The sequence below is a fragment of the Ornithorhynchus anatinus genome, chromosome 3 (assembly GCF_004115215.2).
Source record: "Ornithorhynchus anatinus isolate Pmale09 chromosome 3, mOrnAna1.pri.v4, whole genome shotgun sequence".
Lineage (NCBI taxonomy): Eukaryota > Metazoa > Chordata > Mammalia > Monotremata > Ornithorhynchidae > Ornithorhynchus > Ornithorhynchus anatinus.
Genome location: NC_041730.1, coordinates 55,316,642 through 55,344,068, shown reverse-complemented (window position 1 = coordinate 55,344,068; position 27,427 = coordinate 55,316,642). Strand labels below are relative to the sequence as shown.

At 39.0% G+C, this 27,427-nt stretch overlaps 1 protein-coding gene across 2 annotated transcripts; it reads right to left on the bottom strand.

The window, feature by feature from the left end:
- Positions 1-729: 729 nt before the first annotated feature.
- Positions 730-12,520, bottom strand: SYT4 (synaptotagmin 4). Of its 2 annotated transcripts, none has more exons than XM_029061672.2 (4): positions 12,234-12,520; positions 8,490-9,304; positions 6,461-6,578; positions 730-3,484 (listed from the first exon to the last, which is right to left on the bottom strand). In XM_029061672.2, the coding sequence occupies exons 1-4, from the start codon at positions 12,265-12,267 to the stop codon at positions 3,177-3,179; spliced, it is 1,275 nt and encodes a 424-aa protein (XP_028917505.1). In that variant the 5' UTR covers positions 12,268-12,520; the 3' UTR covers positions 730-3,176. The 2 variants fall into 2 exon arrangements, with proteins under 2 accessions (XP_028917505.1, XP_028917504.1); XM_029061671.2 differs by having other exon boundaries at positions 6,461-6,581; positions 12,234-12,519.
- Positions 12,521-27,427: the final 14,907 nt, after the last annotated feature.

Sequence of the window (27,427 nt, the reverse complement as noted above, 5' to 3'; positions counted from 1 at the left end):
AACTGTCATACTGGGGATCTGAGACAATATCTTTGTGTCCAAGTAGAAACACTGTGTTAGTGTGTATTTTCACACAATATGAAACGACACACCACTATGCCTTGGTGAGGCAGCTTATGTGTATCCACTGTTACAGTCTTTTAAGGAAGCCAAATCAAAGGTGAAAGCCAATTAACTATTATCTGTTGTGGGACACTGGGCAAGTCACTTAACTTCTTTCTCTGTGCCTCACTTACCTCTTCTCTAAAATGGGGATTAACACTGAGTGGGACAGGAACTGTGTCCAACCCAGTTATCTTGTATCTACCCCCAGTGCTTAGTACAATGCCTGGCACATAGTGAGCACTTAACATATACCATTAAAAAAAGCCCAGGAGTCTACATTAGTCTCTGTCGTCCAACCCACCAAAGAGGTGTGATTCTTGAATGTCTTGGAGAAACAAAGTTCGTTTCCAGAGATGTTGGTATATTCCCAATTGAGTTTCATGATACTAAATAATATTAAAGAGAGGAAAAGAAGTGAAATAAGAAGAAATATGAGAACAACAACAAAAGAAAAACTATTATAGGCTTAATAGAAAAATCAAAATTTTATCCAATAAAATATGTCAGTTGTTTAGAGGGGTTGATCTTGAGGAATAAATCAAGTGATTCATTTTAAGGGGTTTCTCAGAACACATCATAGCCCCCAAATGAAGACTCAGTATTCAAACACCTTTTAAAAGGAAGTTTGCGTTGGAATGAGATGAATGAAAGCAGCAGTTTATTCTTGTCTTACATACATGGCACAACATACAGAGCTGGTACAGAAAACTTACAAAAACCTCACACACCATGTTTCCTTCCAATTAACTTCTATGTAGTTACAACATCATAACAAATCAGTTATTTAGTTACAACAGTTCTTCAAACATGGATACCTCCCAAGTAGGGTGTTTTGGTAAGCTACTGAGACAAACAATTATTTTACAGGTTTAATACAGTGCAGTATCCTTAACAGAATTCAAGATATTCACATTGATTCAAACACTTTATAAAACAGTAAAAGTTCTCCTAGGAAGACAGGATCTCATGTATCCCTACCTAGTTGGGTTTCTTTTTTTTATTCCTTTTCTTTTTTTAGAATGGGTTGAAAGTTATTTTTCACTCAACTTTTCACACTCGACAAAGCCTTAAATTAAAAAAAAACCTCCTATTTACAAATTCCCAGTATAATTAAAAGAAATTATTTTCACTTTTTCTTTTAAATTCCAACAACCATCCATTACCTAGAGTAATATTAACCACGAGGTTGCCTGGGATACTTAAAACCATCTTCGATCTTCTTAACACATCCAAACAAAAGTAGTCACAGACCAAGATTCTAAAAAATAAATGAAAATAAAGAAAAAGCCATTTGACTTTCCAAAAGCAGAAATCATGAATCACATCTCATTGGATGCTATTTTCAGGGATGCTGTACTGAACATGACACTCTGATATACATTTGTTGTGGAGAGGAGACACTGGAAGGGAAATACAATCAAACAAAATCAGTCTAAAACAAACATAAAAGTAGATTTCAGTTCTTTTATACATAGAGAAGGGACCACATTTCTTTACATTGAGCACTGTCATAAAAAGCATGTAGAAGTTGTTTTGAAAATGCATTTTCATAGAATTTTATAAACACTGTGATATCAAACACATTCTCAAAAACTGGTAAAGTACAGACACAAAATCTGAAAGATTCAAAATGCAATTCTTTCAGTGGAATTTATTTCTTACTTGCATATTTCATATTCCAAATGTAAAGGAGTTTCACACTTCTCCCTCTATCGAACCCCAAATACAGTTACTGCTGATCAAAAATGTGTTCAAGTCCTAAAACATTTTTAAAATATCCTGAACGACCCCTGCCATTTAAAAGTGATATAGGCCAGAGCCTTATAACATTTTTCCAGATAGCTCTGCATCACAAATTGAAGTTGAAAGGCTAGGAATCTCTCTACTTAGATATGTGTTAGTTTGACAGCCTAAAAAAGTATATTGTATAAGCATTAATATACTTTGTTGGTCCTGTTCATTTCTCTTTATTTCACTCAATTTAACATTTACTTAATTGGTTTTAGGTAACACTTTCACTTGCATCTGGCACTGTAATGGCAATCCCTTTGTCTAGTCATTTTATTCCACAAACAGAAACTGACATCTGTTTTACCCTCCCTCCATTAAATATCATTGACACCTATGAAGATGCCATGAATGAAGAACTAGTTAGGTGTGTCATCTATGCATTCAGTGTGCATTTATGAATATTTCTAAACATGTTGCTAACTGAACGTGGATCTGCACAATGCTGCATTCTAATCCACTAATTTAGTCAACAGTGTAAACAAAAGAGTCTCTTAAGCAATATCCAGGGTTAGAAATGGTGCAGGGTCAATAATTCTGTTTGAGAATTCTTTGTGATATCAAATGAACATATTTGTGATGCTATAATTTTGGAGGGGGGATAGCATTGGCTTCTTGTTGACAAAACTGAAATTTTACTTGTTCATTTGTTTTACGAAATTATTTTTTACTCAACTAAATTCAATCATCTAGTATTCACCCCCGACCCTTACACACACAAAAAAAGAAAAATGACTAATGCAACATTTCACAAAGAGAATGATTCTCTGCACATGATGTGATGGATAGATCAAACTGGTAAACACTTTTTCAGTCTTTGGGTTCATCAAAATCTACTTAACCCTATCTTGACAAAAATGGTTGAATTTTCATAAGAGAACATTTTTGAAATAACAGTAACCAATAGCAATATTAACCTCCAGTGTGATCTACCTTGCCACATAGAACATCTCTTAATGTCATTAGAACCATAGGGAAGCAATGATGTATTTATTTAAAAAAACCCAGACCACTTTTACTTTAATTTGTAGCTCTCTACTGTCTTATGTTTATGCATACTCCAGTAGAATTGATATTTATTATGAAATTCCACCAGGTTTCTCTATTTTAAGAAGGAAAATGTTGATGATTCAAATTTAGAGTTATCTCCTGGTCTGATAATTCCATCCAGTCTTAACAAAAGGATGACTTGTTGTTACAAGCCTATAATTACAAATTGCAAAAAAAGAAAATTGCTCATTGCCTATGGACAAAGCATTAAGTTCCAACTCTCTTCCAAGCCACTAACCATCACAAAGCATATGCCATTTGGCAATTTGTCTCCTAGGAAATTCACAAATTTCCTTCCAGTGCTCTCCACCTGTTCCTTCAGCTGAAGCTCCCAAGATTAACCGACCGATGACCTCATTCCTCGAACCCCTATCAGAATCCAAGACCAGAAACTCAACACTGATATCTTCAAGACCTTCACATGGAATGTCAAAAACAAACAATTCATTGAACACTGCATTGGGGGTGCATTTCTTCACATGTGTCTTCTTCTTGGAGATCCTCTTTTTGGCATGGTACAGGTTCACTTTGACATAAGGATCTGAAATGGCAAGTAAAAATACATTAAGCCTGAGTTCCAATCACCTCCCATTGACCAGTTACTAAAGGAATGTGTTTCAAAGTGAATGATCTGAAGCATATCACAAGACCACAGGAATTCAACAAGATCCCACTGACGGGACCTTGTCTGGAAGAGAGCTAGCACTAATTTAGAAGCAGCGTGGCTCATTGGAAAGAGCCCAGGCTTGGGAGTCATAGGTCATGGGTTTGAATCCCGGCTCTGCCACTTGTCAGTTGTGGGACTTTGGGCAAGTCACTTAACTTCTCTGTGCCTCAGTTCCCTCATCTGTAAAATGGGAATTTAGACTGTGAGCCTCACGTGGGACAACCTCATTACCTTGTATCTACCCCAGCGTTTAGAACAGTGCTCTGCACATAGTAAGCACTTAACAACTACCAACATTATTAATTTAGGACTCTGATGGGTTGGTTATCCAGGACATGGTGCACTTAGACATCTTTGGGATCACTTTAATCTGAGCTGATGCCCTGATATTAGTAAGACCAGGGCGAAAATGATATTCAAGGAGTCTCCCTGAGAGTGTGGGAGTCCCTGTTATTGCTAGGCCCTGGAGAAATGTACTATCAACCCATTTTGCTGTATTGTACTCCCCCAAGAACTTAGTACAGTCCTCTACACACAGTAAGCACTCAATAAATAAAATTGACTTACTGACTGATAAAGGGTAAAACAAGTATTCTAGATTTCAAGTCATCAGTGTATTCCAAAGAACCAATGATTACAAGAAGATAAAGCCGATATCACAAGGAGAGTGAATCAGAAAATTAACCATCCATAAAGTCATCAGTTCCTTCCCTGTGATTTGAGATCCGGGGTAGCTCTCCCTGAGCATCTTGGGAAGTAGAATGGGAGAGTGTAAAGAGCACAGATCTGGGAATCAGAGGACCTGTTTTCTAATCCTGGCTCCACCACCTGTCTGCTGTTTGACCTTGGGCAAGTCACTTAACTTCTCTGGGCCTCAGTTACCTTATTTGTAAAATGGGGGTCCAATACTCATCCTCCCTCCTACTTAGACTGTGTGCCTCATGTGGGGCAGGGTCTGTGTTCAATTTGAATAAGGGTTATTGATGTATTTGGGACTATGGCAACTCCTTGGTTGTATTTAGCACAAATAAACGAGCCACCAAGAAAGCATCCTTTCCAAACGTTTCTAATTAGTCATACCAAAGGCCCTTACTCTACTGTTGAAAATTGACAATCTTCATTGATCAGAGGATGTTTAAAGTAGCAGTTATACATTACAAAGAATTACCTATAACAAACTGACAGTGACTTACCTTGAAATTACATGATTACCTTAATGCAGTGTTCAAACTTTAGCAGTAGACCTTGCCCCCAATTGCTCGATTTGAAGCAATGGGCAGCAAGTTCTAGGCCAGTGTATTTGGAAAAGGAGCAGATTTAGGTCTGTCTCAGTAATCCTGAAAAATCTGGGAAACAGTTTATTGCTGCGGGTGTGGAGTCTTTATATTTGAGAGTGTTCCATCAGCTCACTTTCTCCACCTCATAAGGTTCTTTGCCTTTTCTTGGTCCCAGTGATGCTTCTTCATTTGAGCTCTCTTGGGTACCTAAGAATTCTAAATCCTTATCTCTCAGGCTGGATCATTTATCCACAAAAATGTTCAGTTCATGTCTCCCTACTCTTCAAGAACCTCCAATGGCTGCCCAACCCCCTCTGCAACAAAAAGAAACTATTTACCCAATGGCTTTGAAGTATTCAATCATCTTGCACCATCCTATCTCGCTTCACTACTCTTCTACTACAGTCCAGCCCACATACTCCACTCCTCTAGTGGCAGCTTACTCACTGTGCCCAATTTCATCTATCTTGCCACTGAACCCTTTCCCACATCCTCCCCTAGCCAGGAACTCCTTTTCCCTCCAAATATGCCAGAGCACCATTCTCTCCAACTTAAAAGCATTACTAAGGTCACCAAGGTCTTCTCCAAGAGGCCTTCCCAGTAAAAGTCCTCTTTTTCCCAGCTCACTCTCCCTTCTGTATCATCTATGCACTTCGATCTGTGACCTTAGGACATTTGATATTCGCTCCAACTCTAATCCCACAGCACTTATGTACATAATTGTACATAGCTTTGAATTACATATTATAAATTACTAATTCATACTGATGTCTGTCTCTACCTCTAGACAGTAAACTCATTATGGGCAGGGAACATGTCTGCTAATTCTATTGTACTGTACTCTCCCAAGCACTCACTGCAATGCTCTGCACATAGTAAGTGCTCAATAAATACCTTTCATTGATCAGGCCCTGTTCCCCTGGGAATTACTCCAGTTGATAGCAGTGGGGCTAGGAGACTCCAAATGGGGTGCAGCTGTTTGGAGCAGAACCACAAAGAGGATGAAAAGAGAAGCTCTATCATTTGGTCACTAAGAAAATTGAGGAGCAAAACCCCATGGAACATTTAGTTAGAAATCACCAAGAATGGAAAATGGTTCTTATGTGGATGGGGTCAATGGGGTCTGGGATTCTGGAGAAGAGAAGGCTAAGAGTTGATTAGATAAGTATTTAAATAAATGGAGGGCTTTTAAGGGAAGGGTTTTGACTGGATAGTCAATATGCTAACAAAGTTTAAATGAGAGGAAGAGATCTTAAATGAAAGCAGATTAGATATAGCGAATAAATTTTTGACTGTAAAGTTTTTAACCCTGGAATAGACTACAGAGGGCACTGGAGTCTCCAGTCCTGTAGATATGAAAGAGTAGACTAGATTACAATCTGTGCAGGGATGGATTAATTATTCACCTGCCTGGATCTTTGAACACCAAGGTGCCTCTTTAAGTTGCTTTCAGCTCTTGGGATTCAATAACTTCATTAGATTTGTGTGTACGTGTTTGTGTGCGTCAGTGTGTGTGTATATGTTTTCACCATTCGAATAATAACAGTAAATCAGAGTTCAGAAACACGTTTACCTGATAATCCTGAAACATCAGCTTTAGGCAGGTGACGCGCTTTTAAAACAACCACAGTGAGTGTGTTGGTGGTGGACTGGTAGCAAAGAGAGATGAGCAGTTCTCCACGTCCTGAGGACTTCTAAAAACAATGAAGAGGGGTTATTTATGAAAAGCCTAAAGTGATTAATTTTTCAATTGTGCAGATTGAGTTTATATCGATCTTAATTTAGTTCATTTATTTTATTTAGCTTTAGGTTGAGTTGTTGATGTTAATTATACTCATATTCTAATTGGATATTATCACTGACCTAAGTTAATATCTTAACTGGAACATTATCTAACAATGATAGCCTTTATCTTCAGAGATTGTGTCGCCCTTATATAAAAGCTCTTCCCAAAATTGATGTCCGCCATCTAGTGGCAACATCAGTTATTGCTGTATTGTCCAAACTCTTTAAGTGACCACACCCAATACTAGCACTTAAAAACTTGATATATAACGAGCAGCTAGTGCGTGACTCATTTAAAAACACTGTGTTATAAGTCAACTACTCAAACCTCACAGTGTATCCCTGTAAAACAATTGAAAATATTATCCTTCCCCAATTTTCAGGGGAACTCTGATCAAGCATGGCGAAATAACTTTCTCCAAATCCCCTGGGAATGCATGGATGAAGTTGGAATGAAAGCATAACTTGTCCTGTTCTCGTTCCCCAAAAAATACCCTAGACGGTCGGCATAAGAAGTTTATGGATTCTGTCCGGCAACTAGTGGAAAATATGACTAATAGGCTTGTCAATAGCCTGAAAGGGTTAAAACACTTCCCTGAAAAACACCTTGTGCTATAGAGGAAGGGATTCGGGCATAGTGGAAAATCTGGATCACTGTTTCTAGTTCTGCTTTAGACATTTCAGGAATAAAGGCACATTAAATGATTAACCAAAGAAGTTGTACATAAACAGATAGAACAAGAGGGCTTGCCCTTTATAATACAACGAACAAGATTAACATACAAACCTCAAATGGAGAGACTATTGAGTATTACATTTTGCAGGTCATTCCATCTGAATTATTCATCCTCTCTTATCCTGGTTCTCTCATCTATGAAATTGGTATAACAACAAATCGGGAGCCCAGAATTCTGCCGTACACTTCTAACAGAAATCTCAGAGTATCAACAAGAACAGAGGTAATATTTTATGGGCGTGGCCCATTAAATCCTAGACCTTGCACTCACCGCCCCGTACCCTTTAGCCCTGAAAGCAAAAGTACATATTAAACTACTCCTATAAACTCGATTTATTATGGAGATGCTGGAACAGTCTGTACTCTCTCAGTGGTCATTTGATTGCTGAACTATGGAAGTAAAGTTCATCTTGGCTCATGGTATACCACTCACACTTTAAATAATGTCATAGTAACCCCAAAATAAAGACTGAAAGTAACTAACTTCCAGTTCATCTATTATAAATGATATGTACTTTTGTTGGTTGTGATCCAAGCTGGAACAATAATTGCTAAATAATGACACTGTTGATATGCATATTTGGAAAAGATATTAATTCAATAGAATGTGCAGTTTGCTCTTTTGAATGTAATTCTGTTAAAAGTCAATACAAACATCAATTCCTCAGGAAGAGGTGATTGTTGAAATTCAATTAGGCTGCATCAGAACATCTTTTGTAAATTTGAATTGTGATAAGTACTCTTCCCTTATTATTGTTCATTTGTGGCGTTTATCCTAATACTAGAACTGAACAAAGGAGTCTTTTGACTACTTTGTAAAATACTTAGGACTGTAACTATTTGTAACATTATGTAAAAAAAGGATTGTGGTAGACTTTAAAATTCATCTAAATATATTTCTACAGTGCTTTAACAAAAAGAAAAGTTATTGGTGCTAATTTAAAAAATTAAGTGCTATATTATCATACAATCTTAGACAATTTGGAAGTGAAACCTTCAGTGATAGTGAATTAGCTCCTAATAACATAATAATAAATCAAGCCTGATTGCAAGTACTTTCAAAATACTTAAAATCAATTACCCTAACATTTCTTTTGATGATTTCTCTGTTCATTAGCATTTTTCCATTAGACAATTCAATTCCTGAGAGGGGAATAAGGACTTCTCCAATGATATCATCTCTCGAAAACCTGTCAAAACTCAAGATCATGAAGTGAAGTACTAAGTCTTGGATCTGGCTGTAGGGGATTCCATAGAAAGTGAAGGTCTCATCGAAAGCCGGATCCAAGGTTTTTCTCAGAACTCTGGTTTTCACTTTATGCTTCTTCTCAGGCAGGATGGTCATTTTGATATAAGGGTCAGAGGTCATTGATTGTTCATCCATAGCCGGCAGGCCCCGGGCCTCTTTGATGTTCACCACAAATGCCTTCTTCTCAAAGTTGTATTCTAATGATAGGAAGAGAGTCCCTAGCTTTTCTTGTTTCTCCTCCAAAGACAGTGAGGTGTTGGATTTTAAGCTATCAAGGGAAATGGAATCTTTCTCTGATTCAGAAAAGTGCTTTGGAGTCAAGTTCTCAAGATCTGAGGGGCTCATAACTTTGGCATTTGTTTTAGGGAAATTACCATTCAGGTCTCTCTTCTCCAAGTCAAGGTGCAGTGAGTTCTTTGGCAGTGCTGATTTACTGTTTGCTTCATTTTTGTCATCTGCGCCAAACTTCTTCTTGCTGTTTAGATTTTCTGGATAAATGTCAACTCCCTTTAGCACGTGTACAAATTTATAAGGGGGAGTCTTGTTGGATTTGGAAGATTTTCTCTGACAGCAGATCCAAGCGAAGAGGGACACTGTGAAGACCAAACCAAATGCACTGAAGATCCCAACCACTGTCGGAATTTCATCTGAAAAATCAAATGATCAATAACGTCCATTAAAACAGTAAAGCTCGCGATGCAAAGTGATTTAAACAGCAGAAGAGAGATAGCAATAGCTGTAAGTTGGGTGACTGAATTACTCTTGGGCTGCTCAGAAGAGTTATGTACATATTTCATGCCACCTAAACCTATCTTCTCTGTGACACTCCATAAGAAATACAGAATGATACAAACTCCCTCATTTTAGTAAGTTTCTATATAAAAAAAAATGACTCAGGGAAACTGGATGGGGAACTAAAAAGCAGACACCTTTAAACATCAAACCAGTCTATCTTTATTTTTCCAGGTTGTATACTGCAAAATCAGCAGTAAAAGATTCCCTCTGCTGCTCTCATTGCTTTTGCATTGAAATAGATGAGTTATTCCTTACAGAGGAGTCATAGCCTATTGGAATTCCATATCTATGTTTTGTTCATATTAGGATACTCCTTGTGATATCATTTCCAACGCTTAACACAGTGCTCTGCACATTCAATAAATACGACTTAATGAATGAATGAATGTTTCTACCTGTCATATACTACAGGAACCAAGCAGCAAAGATGTACAGATCCAACTTGGGCAGCATATTAAATTATTTAGAAAATGCAGAACACTATTGATAATTGTTATACAAATGATGCAAACCTTCTCTACAGATTTCTGGACCAAGACTAAGGTCAATTCATTAAAAAAAAACCAAAAGAAAAATAGGCAAGGATTAATTAACTAGAATCATACAAAAAACAAGATGAATTGGGATCCCACACTAAAATGATCAAATTTAGAGTCAGGTTTAAAGTACAAATTGGGAAAAATATGTGATTTGTTACTAATGACAAAGAGTTTGACAACAGAGTGGAGGTATAAAGTAAATAACTTTTCTTCAGCCTATTAGAAAAGAGTACTAATTGAGAAGTCAATTTACCTTTAGTGATTTCCCCCCTTGTAAACTTCAACACAGCAATATAGTAATCAGTATTAAATTCACATTCTTATAAAGCATGAGAAGAGGTTCCTACATTATTGATGTTAGGTGACATTGCTTATACATAAGGGTATTCATGTTCCATATGTAAGCATATTTCTCCAACAATCATTAGCAACAGTCTCCATGGGTGAAGAATCAGCATTAGTCCATCTGTATCCTCTGGTTAAGTGAATCTATTGTGGTGAGGAACAGCAAAGCAAGTACAGCTATTTCTGAATGTGATTTGCAGTTGGCATTTCACCTTTTTTTAAAATTTAACATCTATAATAAGGTAGAAAGCTCAGGTGGTGAAAGAGTTGATGCCTGTGCACAAATTTCTTGTATGGAGAATCTTTTGACTCTCCTCTGTTCTTAACTTCCTCTCATCCGTATTTTCTGGAACTCATCATAAATACAAATCCAAACTCAATGAAAAGGAATTGATTTAGAAATGACATATGTAAATCAAAGTGTCCGACAAGGCAGAATTGTGATGTGAGGGAACACAAAAAAGCCAAATTGTGAAGAGATGGGAAATAGATCTGTTTAGTTCCCAACCTAAAAAATGTATCAGACTCCATGAAAGAGGATGAGGCAGGAGCTGAGGAAATCCACCGCCCCCCAACCCAAACTTTGCATTAGTCTTAAATTGCTCCTTTCTATTCAAATCCCTGTCACATCTCAGCAAGAGAAAACGGCTTCTGGTTGACTCTGAGCTAGGTCGATTCTTATAAATTAAAAGGAAAAAAAATAGGCAACTTTCCAGATAAAACAAGGGAGAAAAACCTATTTCCACCCCCAGTTACCTGGTTATTTCAGGGGTAAAAAGGAATCTTTGGCTTGTCACAGAGAAAATCCATTATGTGTGGTGCCATCACTGATAATCACAGAAATAACACTGATATGGAATGAAGCCTATGAATTATTCAGCATTCTTAAATCAAGAATCAGCGATGAACATGTTACCAGTCAAAGTAGAAGCGTCAAAAATAGGAACTGAAAAAGAACCTGGTTACAATCAATTTTCAGTTGATACTATACATCAAATGACCCAGCGTTAAGATTCAACACCAAAGGGCATGACAACTGAAAATCTAGAAAAAGAAAACAGATCCGAGTGACCGAGTGCAAAGACAATCCTTCCAGTGAAGAAATCAAATATCCCTGTTTCTCTCTTTTTGCCCCACCCTCCCACCTTCATGATCATGTGAACGTCTGAGTCTTAGGGTTGCAATACTGTAAAAAAAAAAAGTAAGCCTATTCAGTCATTTTTCTACATTTTTGATAAAAAGAGAGGGGAAAACTTTTCCTCTCTTTCCCTCCCTCTCCCTCTCCCCCACCACCCTCCCCGCCCCGCTCTTTTACAAAGCATTTCAACAGCGAATACTGCACATCTACTGCAACAGAGAAGCATACGCAATAAGGAAAGACTCCCGAGTGTACGTTTCTGCTTGCCCCAGACTATCTTTCCAAGCAATGAAAACATAACCAGCAGGTTGAAATGGAGGTGAGATTTTGCTCTTTTTCTTTTCAATTCTGGAATGAAACACCTTTCCTAAAATCCCCCAGAGTTCAGCCACCTAATCTTTTACGCTGATGGGCACAAGACGTCTCCCGGGGGGGAAGCAAAACGCTACCAACTTATAAACAACCAGCACCTCTATATCCACCCTACTACTTACAGGCTAGGAAACTTGGGGGGGTGTGTGGGGGGGGAATAAAATTATGTGAGTAAAATGTGGTTTTCCAGGAAGCAAGAAGGAACTCACCAGGGGTTAGACCGGACTCTTAGCATCCCTCCCTCCTTCTCTCCTTTCCTAGAGAGCCCCCAGTCCCCAGATCAGTGCTCATCCGTCGGTGGGGGTGGGGTGGTCCAAAGGCCAAGGAAATATCTTAAATGAGTGGGAGGGAGAATAAGTTGCATGCTGACCTCCCCAAGTGGCTCACCTAATTCCTCGCGGCTGGCTGTGATCGGAGCCATGTTGGCGGAGCGCGCTGTCCGAGGTGCTGAAAGGCGATTTTTCCTGGCTGGGAAGAGAGAGGTCCGCTTGATCCCTCGCTCCAAGGAGAGGAGGTTGGCTAGACGCCGCGCGATGGGGAATTCCAAAGTGGAGAGCAGGGAGCGGTGGGTGGGTGGGTGGAGAGGGAGGGACGGGAGTTTAGCCCTTCCCGGAACGGAGTGGTACCACCCCCTTTCCTCTTTTGGCTCATCTGAGTAGCTCGGCTCTGAGACTGTAGACGTGGTTGAAACCCAAATTGACGCAATCCTGACGCTACAGGGCTGAAATCAGCACTCTCCCCCTTCCCCCTCCTCCCCCTGCTCCTCCCCTCCTCACCCTCTCCTCTCTCCCGGGATCCAGTCTCCTCCTCCCTCTCTCCTCCAGCCTCCCAATTTCCCCGAGGATTCAGCAGACGGGCCTCAATTATTTGGATGCCCTCCACCTCCCCTCCCCTTATGGGTCCCGCAGAAGGCCACAGGAGATCCCAGACTCAAAGGGTCCTGTGAAATCTGATAGTCAGGAGGACAGGCGGGGGCAGAGGTCAAAGGGCGAGGTGATGCAAAGCCTGGATTGAGGAGAGAGGAAGAGGGGGAGACGGAAAATTTAAGGAACACCATGACCCATTTCAAAATGCAAGCACACGTTTTCTGTCTTGAGCTATTCTGGGAGGGTGGGGAACGGGAAAACGTGATACATTAGAGTGTCTGGAAATCTCCAGTGCCGACTGACCCACTTAAAAGGGAAAGAAAGGAGTGGTAGTGGTGTGTGTCGTTTCTCTTCTTAATCTGACCTTCCCTTCGCCGTTGTGATCGCTCCTGTCTTGCCTCGGGTTTCACTCCCTCATGCCTGAAATTCGACCTATTAAAGAGTTTAGAAACAGATGGGCTATATTCCCTTTTGTATCTGGACTTCTACCCAATTGGACTTCCATCTGTGTTGAAACTTCTTTGTATGCCTGCCTATGAACCTCGGCCACTAGTGGATGTAAACAGAATCACGATAAAAAAAACAAAATCCTAAAATATTATAATCCATTTGAAAATGAAAAGAAATGAAATCAACACAAAAAACCCTGATTTTCTGGTTTGACTGAGCTATGGAGGTAAATATTTGGCATCCATTTCTGACGGGAGTCTCATTTGAATAAGTATTTAGAAGATATGATGCCTGTCAGTATACAAGGGGACAGAGGAGTGACTCAAACTACCAGCACAGCTTTCAACGCACGGCCTTCCCCGCTAAGCTTATTGAGAATACTGTCTGGGGACTTTCTTCTCGGAGACTTACTGTACAACAGACGTGAATCACGTTGGCTTTTGGCCCAGCAAAAGATCAGGCTGTGCCTAGGGAGGACTTGGATTCGTTACTTTCCATCATGGAATTTTTTTTTATATAGATACAAGTAAAGTGCTTGGATGGTTGGCTCTTTAGCGATCTCTTTAATATGTTCTACTAGGAAAGAATGTATAAAAATGAAAGAGTGTGTGCATGTGTGTGCTTTGTTTGCTAATGAAAACAGAAAACCTATCACTGACTGGATCATTCCTCAGTCTCAGATATCTCCTAATAGAATTAATGAAAATGTATCTTATCTCATATCTAACCCAGTGCTTGTCACAGGGCTTGGCTCATAGCAAGTGCTTAATAAATACTGCAATTTAATTCAGTCGAATTAACAGTCTTGAACCATAAAACATGGACAAAGACTTCATGAATACAGACTGTGGGGTTAGCCAGTAGATCGTATCACATCTTTGTTATATGTGGTATATACTTAAAAATGCAAGTCACATGAATAGGATACGTGTTTGATGTGACCAGAAACATCCTTGAAGAGATTCTTGCATTAAAGTAATAAAAACAATTGTGTTTTCTAAATAATCCACCAAGTGATAAATGACATTGCCTCTGACTCTTCTAGATTTCTCAGACGTTCTTTCCACAAAGCTACCCACACACTCTGAGCTGCCTGACTCCTTAGGGAAACAAAATGATAGAATTACCTGCCTATCCGTAGCTCATGTTTCTGTCAGTGCCATAACAGTTTAACTGCTTGTCTTAAAATTAAACTGAGAAAAAAACATATTCATAAACATATTCTACTGGTGACTTTTCTTGTATAGACTATCCCCCATCCAGTTAGTAACCTGGTGTTTAACCCCCAGATTTTTTTTTTTAAATTTAGACCCAGCCTGCACTAGATTTAGCATTAGACAGACTGATGGGATGGACACATAGAGAAAACAGCAGCTTTTTATGAAAACCACCCTCCCATGTAACTGTAATCCACTTTTGCAGTCTGGTAAACAAATGATCAATGAATCGACATGCGCAGTGCTCCCTCCCACAGCAGGGGCTGGAAGAGGAAGGTTGCTAGGCGACCAGTTCCTCAACACCCAAAACAAACAGGCCTCAAATGAGTATAGCACACTATATAGGCAGGGACGATGGGCTGTTCTGTGCAGTTTGTAGTATGTCTGTGAAAAGTACTTGGTATGCTGTTGTCTTTGGTCTGTTGCTGCCTTGCATCTGCCAGAACATCCTTTAACCACTGAACCCACCTCCTTCCAGGCACCTAACTTATCCTAAAAAGAATGATATATAAGTGGCTCAAGTACGTAAGGGTGGTCCACTACAAAATTGGATAGGTTTTTAGATCTTCCCCTCCATCCGATGAAAGTTATGACTCCAAACATTCTGTAAAAGAAGCAGTGCTTAGGGCATGTTTAGTTTATTTGGTTGTAGGCTAGGTTTTGCATTACCATGGGCAAACTCTCTGCAAATCAATTCTTATTCTTATTACTGACTCAGTTATTATTATTCATATTACTGACTCAATTATATGTTCTTTGCTCAAGTTTCCTATTTCCAGACATACTGTGGTATTCCCACTTGCAAAACTCTTTTCAGGAGACTTAGATGAGCATATCTTAGATGGGCATATCTTAGATGGGCATATTATATGGGTTATAGCAAAGCAGCTTGGCTCAGTGGAAAGAGCCCGGGCTTGGGAGTCAAAAGTCATGGGTTCGAATCCCCGCTCTGCCACTTTTCAGCTGTGTGACTGTGCAAGTCACTTCACTTCTCTGTGCTTCAGTTACCTCATCTGTAAAATGGGGATGAAGACTGTGAGCCTCACGTGGGACAATCTGATTACCCTGTATCTACTCCAGTGCTTAGAACAGTGCTCTGCACATAGTAAGCGCTTAACAAATAACAACATTATTATTATTATATCATGATAAATCAGACATGCCACAGGAGAAAGTTTTGTATTCAACCCATTTGAGGGGCAAGTGATAATCAAATCATTATTATTATAAGGAAAATTGTTCTCTAAGATGCAAGTTATATATCATGATCATTTCTAATCAATTATCTCATTTTAGCTTCATAGCAAGTTTAAACAGGCAAAGGAACTGCAGCACAGAGCAATTAAGTGCCTTCCCCAGTGTCACACAGTATAGACTAACAGCAACATTGAAGCTAGGAAATAGATCTCCTAGGACCTGGGAGTCAGAGGATGTGGTTTCTAATACCAGTTCCACCACATGTCTACTGTGTGACCTTGGGAAAGTCACTTAACCTCTCTGTGCCTCAGTTATCTCATCTGTAAAATGGGGGTTAAGACTGTGAGCCCCACCTGGGACATGAACTGTGTATGACCTGACTAATCTTATCTACCCTAGTGCTAGAGCAGTGCCTGGCACATAGTAAGTGCTTAACAAATGCCATTACACACATACAAAAAATCTAGATCTGCTTTCTATGAACTAGGGAGGAGTAGTGGATTTAAATGAACTCAGCCTGGATACATAAATATAGTACCTTCTAAATGTTTAAAAGAGAAGTTGATTTGAGAAAAATAAAAAGTCAGGTCTTTCCGAGGGTATGCTATCTTTCTTTTTAAAAAAATATTATGTTTCTCAACGTTTTTATGATCTTTGCTAAGTGCTTACTATGTGTCAAGCTCTGTTCTGAGCACTGGGATAGATACAAGTTAAATAAGGTCAAATTCAGTCCCTGTGCCACATGGGGCTCACAGTCTAAGTAGGAGAGAGAACAGGTATTGAATTTCTATTTTGCATTTGAGGAAACTGAGGCACAGAGAAACCAAAGGACTTGCTGAAGGTGACATAGCAGCCAAGTAGTGGAGCTGTGGTAGAACTCTCATCCTCTGTCTACCAGGCCCATTCTTTATCCACCAGGCCCCACTGCCTCTTAATGAATAGATGGAAAAAATTGATGGATACTTGTTTTTTATACTGGGAAAGTTACTGCTTCTGTTTCTTCTTTCCATGAGGCTCTTTGTGTGTGTATATATATATATTCTTTCTCATGGAAAGAAAAAACAGAAGCAGTAATATATATATATATATGTTACAGTATTTAGCCCACTGTCTTTCACTGTCTTCCATGGTCTTTCCTACCTGATTTCAACAGGAAACAATAGTTACAAATCTAAGAAAAATAATCTGGAAAGAAAATTTAAGATGCTTGGGAAATTGAAAAAATAAATTTTAGAGATGGTATGGAAGCAGGCAGAGAGAATTAGTCAGGCATGAAGATCCACAAAGATACCCAGAGCTGTTACTCTCAAAGGAGAAGCAGCTGGTCTGCTATGTTACCTTGGGCAAGTCACTTAATTTATCTGTGTCTCAGTTACTTCATCTTTAAAGTGGGGATTAGGACTGTGATCCCTATGTGGGGCAGGAACTGTGCCCAACCTGATTAATTTGATCTACCCCAGGACTTACTGGGGTGCCTGGCACATAGTAGACACTTCTGTTGTACTGTGCTTTCCCAAGTACTTTGTACTGTCCTCTGCATATAGTGAATGCTCAAGAAACACAATTGGTCAATTATCAAATATAATAAAAAGGCTTTTACAAGACTCAATGTCCCTTTCTAGCTGTTCCTTCACCTGGTATTCCACATTGCCTAATGAAATGATATAAAATGTCAAGAATTGCATTACCAATTTTAATCTGATAGAATGATCTTTAGAGCAGATACGATGTCTAAATTTTAAAATGCACTGGAAAAAAAACTTGTAAAATAAGACTGTTCTATGTTTAGAATATGCTACCAAATTTATAGTAGAAAGGAAAAGCAGGTAGAAGATGGAACACCTGGGGTTCTAATCCCAGCTCCACCACTTGCCTGCTGTGTGACCTTGGGCAAATCCGTTAGTTTCTCTGTGCCTCAGTTTCCTCAGTTGCAAATGGGGATTCAATACCTGATCTCCCTTCTACTTAGACTGTGAGCCACATGTGGGACAGAGACTCTGTCTGATCTGATAAACTTATAGCTACTGCAGCACTTAGAACAGTGCTTGACACAGTAAGTGCTTAACAAATACCATACAAAAGGAAAAAAATTGAATAAATAATTAGAAAAGAGAAAATAATAAATTTTAGGAATTGTTGGAAAATATGAATTGTTCCAAGTAGAGAGTTAAGAGAAAATAACTCTATATGACTCAAATCTTTCAGAGGACCATAAAATAATTTTTGGATTCGAGTTTAGGAATACTATGGAAAATACAGAATAAATATGAAGAATATAAACTGCTGGCTGGAATTCAGTGGCACTTTGAATGAAATAATTGTATTTTGGTGCTCTGACATTATTCAATATTTTTGCTATTTTCAACACCTATTTCATTACATTATAATTCAAATTAATTTAACTTCTGGCCTTCTCATCACATTCCACCTGGTCTTCCTGCAATCAGGGCTTTCTGGAAATAACAATTTGTATGCCACTATTTCCATATCATACTTTAGATAGGTATATCTGCATTTTGGGAAAATACTAGAGCATCTACATTTTTAGCAGGTAAGTAAGGAGATGGGAAAGGAGAATAAAGCCAAAAGAAGGAGAGAGAAAGAGAGACAAGAGACAAGAAAGAGGTGCTCACTATGTAACTCAGCAAAGAAATAAATTATTTAAAGTGGAATAACATGCCAACAGTGTCTGACAAGAAAATGTAGAAATCAACCACTTCGTCGTTGCTCTTTTACTTCTTCCTAGGATTACATGCTTCTAAGTAAGGGTTTTTGTTGAAGATTCCCTTTCATCACCTTAAGAACTATTCCAGGGCACCCTCTCTTTTTATCAGGAGGGGCTTATTCCAATTACAGAAAAATCTTGTAGCCTAAAAGGTCAGAATGTTCCATTAAATATTGGACAGTGTGTAGATAAAAAGGTTGCACTAAACCCTGGTGGGTTTCAGATGAGGTTAGTAAGGAAGAGATTTTGGATTCACAAACAGGCCCAATCTAAGAACTCTCAAACTCACATGCCCTGTATATACCAACTACCTATTGGCTAGGTTATTGCCTGATAGTGGTCTGATTGTTTCATAGATGGAACCAGATGAATACAGAGCTGGGTCACGTGAATAATGAGTCTTCCTCATGTTTGTGATTCCACCTGCTACAACTTTGTCTCCTCAAACTAGTCATTCTTTCATTCATTGATATTTTTTGAGTGCTTACTGTGTGCAGATCACTGTACTAAGCACTTAGGAGAGTATGACATAACAATTAACATACATATTCCCTGCCCACAGAAAGTTTACAGTCTAGAGGGGGAGACAGTCATTAATATAAATAAATTACAGTTATGTACATAGGTGCTGTGGGGCTGGTGCCGGGGAATGAATAAAGGGAGCAAGTCAGGGCAATGCAGAAGAGAGTGGGAGGACAGGAAAGGAGGGCTTAGTTAGGGAAAGCCTCTTGAAGGAGATGTGCCTTCAATAAGGCTTTGAAGTGGGGGAGAGTAATTTGTCAGATTTGAGGAGAGAGGACATTCCAGGATAGAGACAGGACATTCCAGACCAGAGATGGAACATGGAGGAGAGGTTGGTGTCAAGATAGTTGGGATTCAAGTACAATGAAGAAGTTACAATAGACGAGCCATGTGTGTGGGCTGAGTTGTAGTAGGAGAGTAGTGAGATGAGGTAAGAAGGGGCAAGATAATTGAGTGCTTTAAAGCAAACAGGAGTTTCTGTTTGATGCTTTGGTGGATAGACAACCACTGGGGTTTGTTGAAGAGTGGGGGAACAGGGACTGAACATTTCGGTAGAAAAATGATTCAGGCTGCAGAATGAAGAATGAACTCAAGTGAGGAGAGGCAGAAGCTTAGGAGGGCAGAAAGAGGCTGATTCAGTAATCAAGGTAGAATAGGATAAGTGATTGGATTAATGTGGTAACAGTTTGGATGGAGAGGAGAGGGTGGATTTTAGCAATGTTGTGAAGGTGGAACTGAAAGGATTTAGTGATGGGTTGAATGAGAGATAGGAGTCAAGGATAACACCAAGGTTATGAGCCTGTGAGACAGAAAGGATGGTCGTGCTGTCAAAGACATGGGGAGGACAGAATTTGGATGCGAAGATGAGGAGTTCTGTGTTAAGCTTGAGGTGATGGGAGGGCATCCAAGTAGAGATGTCTTGAAGGCAGGAGGAAATGTGAGACTGCAGAGAATGAGAAAGATCAGTATTGGAGATGTAGATTTGGGTAACCTAATTTACTCATTTAAGTTCCTAAAATAAAAATTATTTTTCCCTTGGACTTGGGGAAATGCTATCCATCATTATTCTTCCATTTTTTCTTCACGCACTTCAAGGTCCAGATGTTAAGCAAGTTGGGTAATGCATCTGGTCTAGATCTTCAATGGTCTGAAGATTGATGTCACTTGGACATATGATTCTTACAGTCAACCTCTCTCTCTCTCTCTCCTTCTTAATCTGTCAGCACATCATGTTCCCTTTGTATCAAAATTCAGAGACCACATTTGACCCTATACCACTGTGGAAAATTCTTGGGTTTTAGTAAGGATTTTTACAGGTTCTGTCTTCTTCTAATTGTTCAACTAGCAGAACTATAAGAACAACTCATATATATTTCATAATCCATATTATACAAATCCACGTTTTCTGGGATATGTTTTTCAAATCCATTCCCTTACCTTAGCATTCGTGCAGTTCTTTGTTTCTTTCTAAAGTGAATTACCTGCTTCCTAATCCTTTTAAAATTTACATCTATCTTAGATCCCTCATGTTGCAATTTACTTGGATTTCTACTTGTTCTGACTTTGATAGAGATGGCATGAACTGGTGTCATCATCTTCTGCATTTCAATTTTCTGAGATTACTAGTAAATATTTTTTGGCCTCCTATTATAGGTGAAATTATTACAGTTATAAAGGATTTCCTTTGTGTTTTACTTCCAACCTTTTAACATTGTGACTTTATATTAACTCTTTCCAAGTTCTATTCATTTCTTCTTTATTACTAAACCCTATATTGTCATCTTCAAATATATAGAAGAATGGAATGCAGAGGTAAGTGGCTCCCACTTGACCTTGAACAAGTCACTTAACTTTCCTTTGCCTCAGTCCCCACATCTTTAAAAGGGGGATTCAATATCTGTTCTCCCTTTCTTAATCAATCAATTACAATCAATTGTATTTATTGAACATTTACTGTGTGAAGAGCATTGTACTAGGCACTTGGAAGAATATGATACAACATAGTTAGTAGACACATTACAGAATGGTGTAGTAGATACTCCATGGGCCTGGGAGGTAGAAGGACCTGGGTTCTAATCATGACTCTGCCACTTGTTTGTCATGTGACTTTGGGAAAGTCACTCAATTTACCTGTGCCTCGGTTACCTCATCTGTAAAATGGGGATTGAGATTATGAGCCCCACGTGGGACAGGGACTGTGTCCAACCTCATTTGCTTGTATCTACCCCAGCACTTAGACTAGTGCCTGGACATAGTAAGCACTTAACCAATACAGTAATTATTATTATTCCCTGCACAGAAACCTAAACTGTAAATTCCATATGGGACAGCAAACTGTGTGTGTGACTTGATTAATTTACACCTACCCCGATGTTTAGTATAATGTCATATAGTAAGAATTTAACAATTCAATTAACAATATTTGAACAATAACAATTATTATTAACAGCAGTAAGACCCAAACCTTCCCCTTAACTCTGCCTCCGACACTGTCCCTGCCCTTCAAACACTGCTTCTCCTTATGATCTTGTTCTCAATGAAATTCTTGCCCCTGTTATTGCCGCTCCTCTCCCTGAAGCCAAGTGATCTTCCTAGGTTCTGGACCCACTGTTCTTCTCTTCCCTACCTGCCACAAACAATTCAGGATCTCAGGCTCTGGCCCTCCTTTATCTTCAGCTCTCCCCTATTTGTTCAACTGAACGTTCTCCTCCTTTCCACTCTCCTTTATATTACCAAGATAGATTGTGTTTCAATCCATGAACAGGTCAGAAATGTTTCTTGCCTTTACAAATTGATAATGCTGTTCTAATATTTTCAGCAGGGAATCTGCAGTTCTCTGGTCTGACTGAGCAAATGTCACCCAGATTGGAGCCTGCTGGTTAATAAAATGAAGGAACTGCTTGAATGACTTTCTTTCGGCATGGGGTTGTAGAGTTATTGGGACATATCAGAGTTGGATTATTAAAGGATTGAAAAGATGTTCTCCAATTCTCCAGAGCATCATTTCTTCTTGATTTCTTTTTGAATTTCTCTGGTTGTATATCAAAATTATTTTCTGGATCTGAAACGCTCATCAATTGGTATTTGTGCTCTCATTTGCCAGAAATGGCCACATGTTTGTAATTATCCTGCCGCACATGGGCTCAGAACATGTTAAAACACCACGACGTTTGAACTAGAAAATTAAATTAAGAAAAATTTTATAGACATTTTAGGCATCTCAGAATCCTGGTGTGAGCAAGGTTGCACTGAAGCTCCCTCATGGTGATATAAAGCAGAACATATAACTAAGACTAAATTATGATATCTGTTTAGAATTCACCCTATCTCTCTTCTCTTCTGTTTGCCTGTGCACTTGGTTTGTACTCCTTAAACACTTTGATACTCACCCCAACCCCAGGCTCACAGCAGTCGGGCACATAATTTATATTCCATCATTTCTCCCTGAGAGTAAGGATCAACTCTAATATAATGCTAGTTATATTTATTAATGCTTACTATGTGTCAAATAAGCATTGGGTTAGACACAAGATAATCAGGTCATACACAGTCTCTGTTCCACATGGGACTCACTGACTAAGAGGGATGGAGATCAGACATTTAATCCTTATTTTACAGATGAGAAAACTAGGCATAGAGAAGCTCAGTGACTTGCTCAAGCTCACACAGCAGGCAAGTGGTGGATTAAAGATGAGACTCCAGATGCAAGATCTAAGCTCTTTCCACTATTCCATGCTGCTTTTTGATCAGCAGACCCCTGGTTTATAAAAATGCAACCATGGAAAAGTACAACTGGGAAATAAATTCTCAAAAGGGTCATACTTAGCAAATTTCCTATTGTATATACTTTTGGTCTTTAGGTACAATTTAGGGTCTTTAAAATCATTATTATGATATTTGTTAAGCACGTATTATATGTCAAGCACTATACTAAGCATTGGAGTAGATACAAGATGAATGCATTGAACACAGAACATGTTCCATGTCGGGTTCCTAGTCTCAATCCCCATTCTACAGATGACATAACTGAGGCACAGAGAAGTTAAGTGGCTTGCCCAAGGTCACATGGTAGAAAGGTGGTGTCTTCAGGATTAGAACTCAGGTCCTTCTGATTCCCAGGCCACTGCTCTGCCCCTTAGGCCATGTTACTTCTCAAATTCAAGGACTTCAAGTTCAATAAGTTTGTGTATACATTCAGGGAAAATTTATGTTTCAAGCTAAGAATAAGGAACACACACTTGATATGTATTGAATATATTTAAGATTCTTAACATGATTTCATTTGTAAAAGTTATTCAAGGAATGATCTCATGATTGATAAATATATATATATATATATACTAATGCACTAAGAAAAAAAGCATGAGTATTCCTTGTCATTTGTTACTGAATGAATAGCAGGCTGTAAGGAATGGTCTCCCACCATGTATTCTGGCTCCAGAGGAAGCACCATGGCCTAATGGAAGGACCTCAGGTCTGGGAATCAGAAGATCTGTCTTTGAATCCTGGTTCTAACTCCTGTCACATAATGTGTGACTTAAGCCTCTCTGTGCCCCAGTTTCCTCATCCGCGAAATTGGGATTCACTTCCAATTCTCCCCCTTCCTTGGACAACGTTGGACAGGGCTTTGTCTGATCTGATTATCTGGTATCCTATCCAGGACTCAGTACAGTGCTTGGCACATGGTAAGTGCCTAACAAATGTCACAATTATTTTTATTATTATTAAGGAACCCCATGGGTGAGGTGGACTCCAACTGTTCACTTCCTCTTCCCTGAAAGGGAGAAACTGGTTGTGGCAGTAAAGTTCCTGCTTGGACTTTAAAAGTCCTCTGCAGTCAGTCAGAGGAGGAAGGGCTGTTGGTTTGTTTGTTTTTTCCCAAGAATTTGGGGAGCAAGAGTAAACTAAGTCAAAGATTTTCTGAGTAGTATTTGAAGGTTTCGAGAAAGTTTATGGTCTCTGTAGACAAATTAATCATCAATCAACAGTATTTATTAAGCATTCACTTTATACATAACACTATAATAAGTGTTTGAGAGAATATGATACAGTAGAGTTAGTAAATATGATCCCTACCCTAAAGGAGATTGAAGCAGCATGGCCTAGTGGCAAGAGCAAGGGCTTTGGAGTCAGAGGTCATGGGTTCTAATCTTGATTCCGCCACTAGTCTGCCATGTGACCTTAGGCAAGTCACTTAACTTCTCTGTGCCTCAGTTCCCTCATCTGTAAAATGGGGATTGAGACTGTGAACCCTATGTGGGACAGGGACTGTATCCAACCTGATTGTCTTGTATCTACCCCAGTGCTTAGAACCGTGTTTGGCACAGAGTAAGTGCTTAACATATACCATAACTAGAGTATCAGTGTGGTCTAGTGGATAGAGCATGGGCCTGGGAGTCAGAAAATCATGAGTTCTAATCCAGCTTCCACCACTTGTGCTATGTGAACTTGAGCAAGGTACTTACCTTCTCTGTACCTCTGTTCCCTCATCTGTAAAATGGGGATTAAGATTGTAAACCCAATGTAGGACAGGGGCTGTATCCAACCCGAATATCTAATATCTACCCCAGCACTTAGAATAGTGCCTGGCACATAGTAAGCGCTTAACAAATACCATAATAATTATTATTAGAGTGGGAGACAGACATTAAAAGTAAATACAGATAGGGAGAGTATGGGAGAGAGAAATGGGAGAGTATAAGCACATGTACCTAAATTCCATGTGGGGGGTGGGGTGAATATTAAAGTGTTTAAGGGGTAGTCACCTGGAAAGACAGCCTCCCCCTCTAGAATATATGTTTCCTGTGGGCAGATAATATATCTACTAATTCTGTTGTATTATGCTCTCCCAAGTGTTTAGAACAGTGATCTGCATACAATAAGCACTCATTGAATATGATTGATTAATTAATTGTAACATCTGCCTCTGATCATTCTCTACTAGCACCAAACAAGTCACTTCGCGAGATCTTGAATACAGATTTTTCTTTTACTTACCCCATAGTTGGAGATTTTTAATAGTCCTCCGTGACCTATTTTTATAGAGCTATTACATATCTAATATAGTTCTGTTTTTCTCAGGACTGGTACTGTGCTGCATTTCATCTTCTCCAGTCTCTGTAGATTTAACTCCAATCATCCAACTCTTGCATTGTTTTTATTACTTCTCTTTGGAATTTCTTTAGTTAGTTTGTGTCAGTATCCAACTGGGGGTTGTTCCTTAGGTATCTAGGGTTGAAAGAGATAACTAGCTTTGAAGGAAACCCAGGAAACTAGTGAAGGGAGAAAACAGTGTGCATGTCTTATTTTTCTAGATCAATAAACTTTATGTGAATGGAAATTGTATTCTTTCCTTGGCCTCTCCTCCAGCAGTCTACCACCTTTGTCCTTCTTTTTGCCCTTGTTCCTCCTTTTTTTAATGGATTTTATTAACTGTGGTCTTAGAATATTTTTTCCTATCCCCTATGAAATACCCTTTCACCTAGTGGCAATATATGAAAATTCTGTGGAAATGTCTTGGCCTTCATTATTCCAGGTTTTCTGAATGAAAGTAGGGCATGACCTTTCAGACCCACTCATCTCTTAAAATGCATCTATGAGATTTAGATCAAGCTAAGGTTACATAACAAATGCACTAGTTGTGATTGTAAATATATATATATGTGTATATATATGTATGTATATGTGTATATATATATTAATGGAAACATCATAAAATTGCAAAATATTGCTATTGTTATTACTAATGGGCAGGAAGAATTTTTAGATGCTTTGAATCCAATGAATCTTGTCCTTAAATAGAGTAGAAAATGAAGTTGGGAGAGAATATACTTCAAAACAGACAATAAACCATATCATTTATCTTACTTCTTCCCAACTCACCATCCTGACTTTCTACAATATGAGAGACTTCACCGTGAATATTAAAGGTAATATTTTTCACTCTTCTTGTATTTTTCATCCATAAATCTAAATGCATTTCACAAACTTGAAATGACTGGAGCCTCAGGAAGCTAAGCCCCGCAGAGGTCAATTTGCTTTCCTTGATCTGCACATCAAGCAAATGGCAGGACTGGGAATAAAACAGGCCTGGGAGGACCGACTACTTAGACCTCTTCTTTCCTCTGACTGACTCACTGAGCTTTGATTTTCTAATCTCTAAAATGGGTCCAACCATTCTTTTCCCTCTCAAATTTTAATGAACATGATCAATTCTCCTTCCTCAGTGTAGGGAGAGTGATGCTGCTGCTGCTGAGAAAATTTGTTAAGTGCTTAGTATGTGCTGAGCGCTGTACTAGGCACTAAGGTAGACCCAAGATATCTAGGTTGGACACTCCCCTTCTAGACTGTCAGCCCTTTATTGGGTAGGGATTGTCTCTATTGTCAAAATGCATTTTCCAAGTGCTTAGCACAGTGCTCTGCACACAGTAAGTGCTCAATAAATACAACTAAATGACTGAATGAACAGTCCCTATTCCACATGATGCTCACGGTTTAAGTGGGTGGGAGAATTGGCATTGACTTCCTATTTCACAAATGAGGAAACAGGCACAGAGAAGTCCAGTAGCATACCTAAGGTCACAGCAACTTAGTGACAGATGCAGATTAGAACCCAGGTCCTTTGACTCCCAGGCTTGCTGGTGACCCTCCTTGACTTCAGTCAGAATGGTGATAGATGTTTCCCCATCCTTCAGGTATGGACCCTGTACCACTCTGCTGGAGCAGACTCCTCTTGAGTTCATTTCAAGCTGCAGGGCACAGAAGAGAGAGATCACTGGTAACAGGTATAGACTTGGAGAGTTTGAAGAGTTGGGAACTTGTAGGACACACTCTCTTGCCAACCTGGGCCAGTTGGGGGCTTAAACCATTCTTACAAAACGCTGGTCACTTTGCCAGCTACAGTCCCTAGATGGAACACTGCTTCATGCAGCCTTTGGCTAATTCCCTAGCTTCCACTGTGTGTACACCCAGCTGTTCAAGAGAAATAGGGAGGGAGAGGGTGGCAGGAGATTCATATTCCCTCTTATAAGTCTTGCTCATATCCTCCCATATGTAGAAAGGAGAATCAAGTCCATTCCAAGGAGACATCTAAAAATAGAAAGGTTTTTTTTTTGAGTTCTGTGAAGACAGGTGTTATAAACAAAATATGATTACGATGATTATCATGTCATTCATATGTTATGGCTCTCTGCTGATTTCTAAACATCAGACTAACATAGAACAACAATATATTTTAAGGCATATAGAAATAGTATTAAGAAACACTGATTCATCCGTATTTTGAAAGAGAAAAGATCTTGTGCCCTTCAGTGTCTGATATAAAAGCTTTTCATTATTTATAGTATCCTCAAAGATAATAAATGGCATGACTCATAACTAAAAAGGTGTGGCACAATACCTCATACTTATTGCATCAGCAAATGTTGTTGGTAAAGGAGGATGATGCAGAAGGTGCTTAATGTCTGCATCAGTCAATGAATCCTAAAACAAAATGATGTGGAAATCAGTGAGTCATCGACGGTAGCTTCAGCATCTGTGAGCAATATCTTTTCCCACTCAAATTCACCCTACTTCTTCTTAAACCCTACAGATTAAAATATCTGA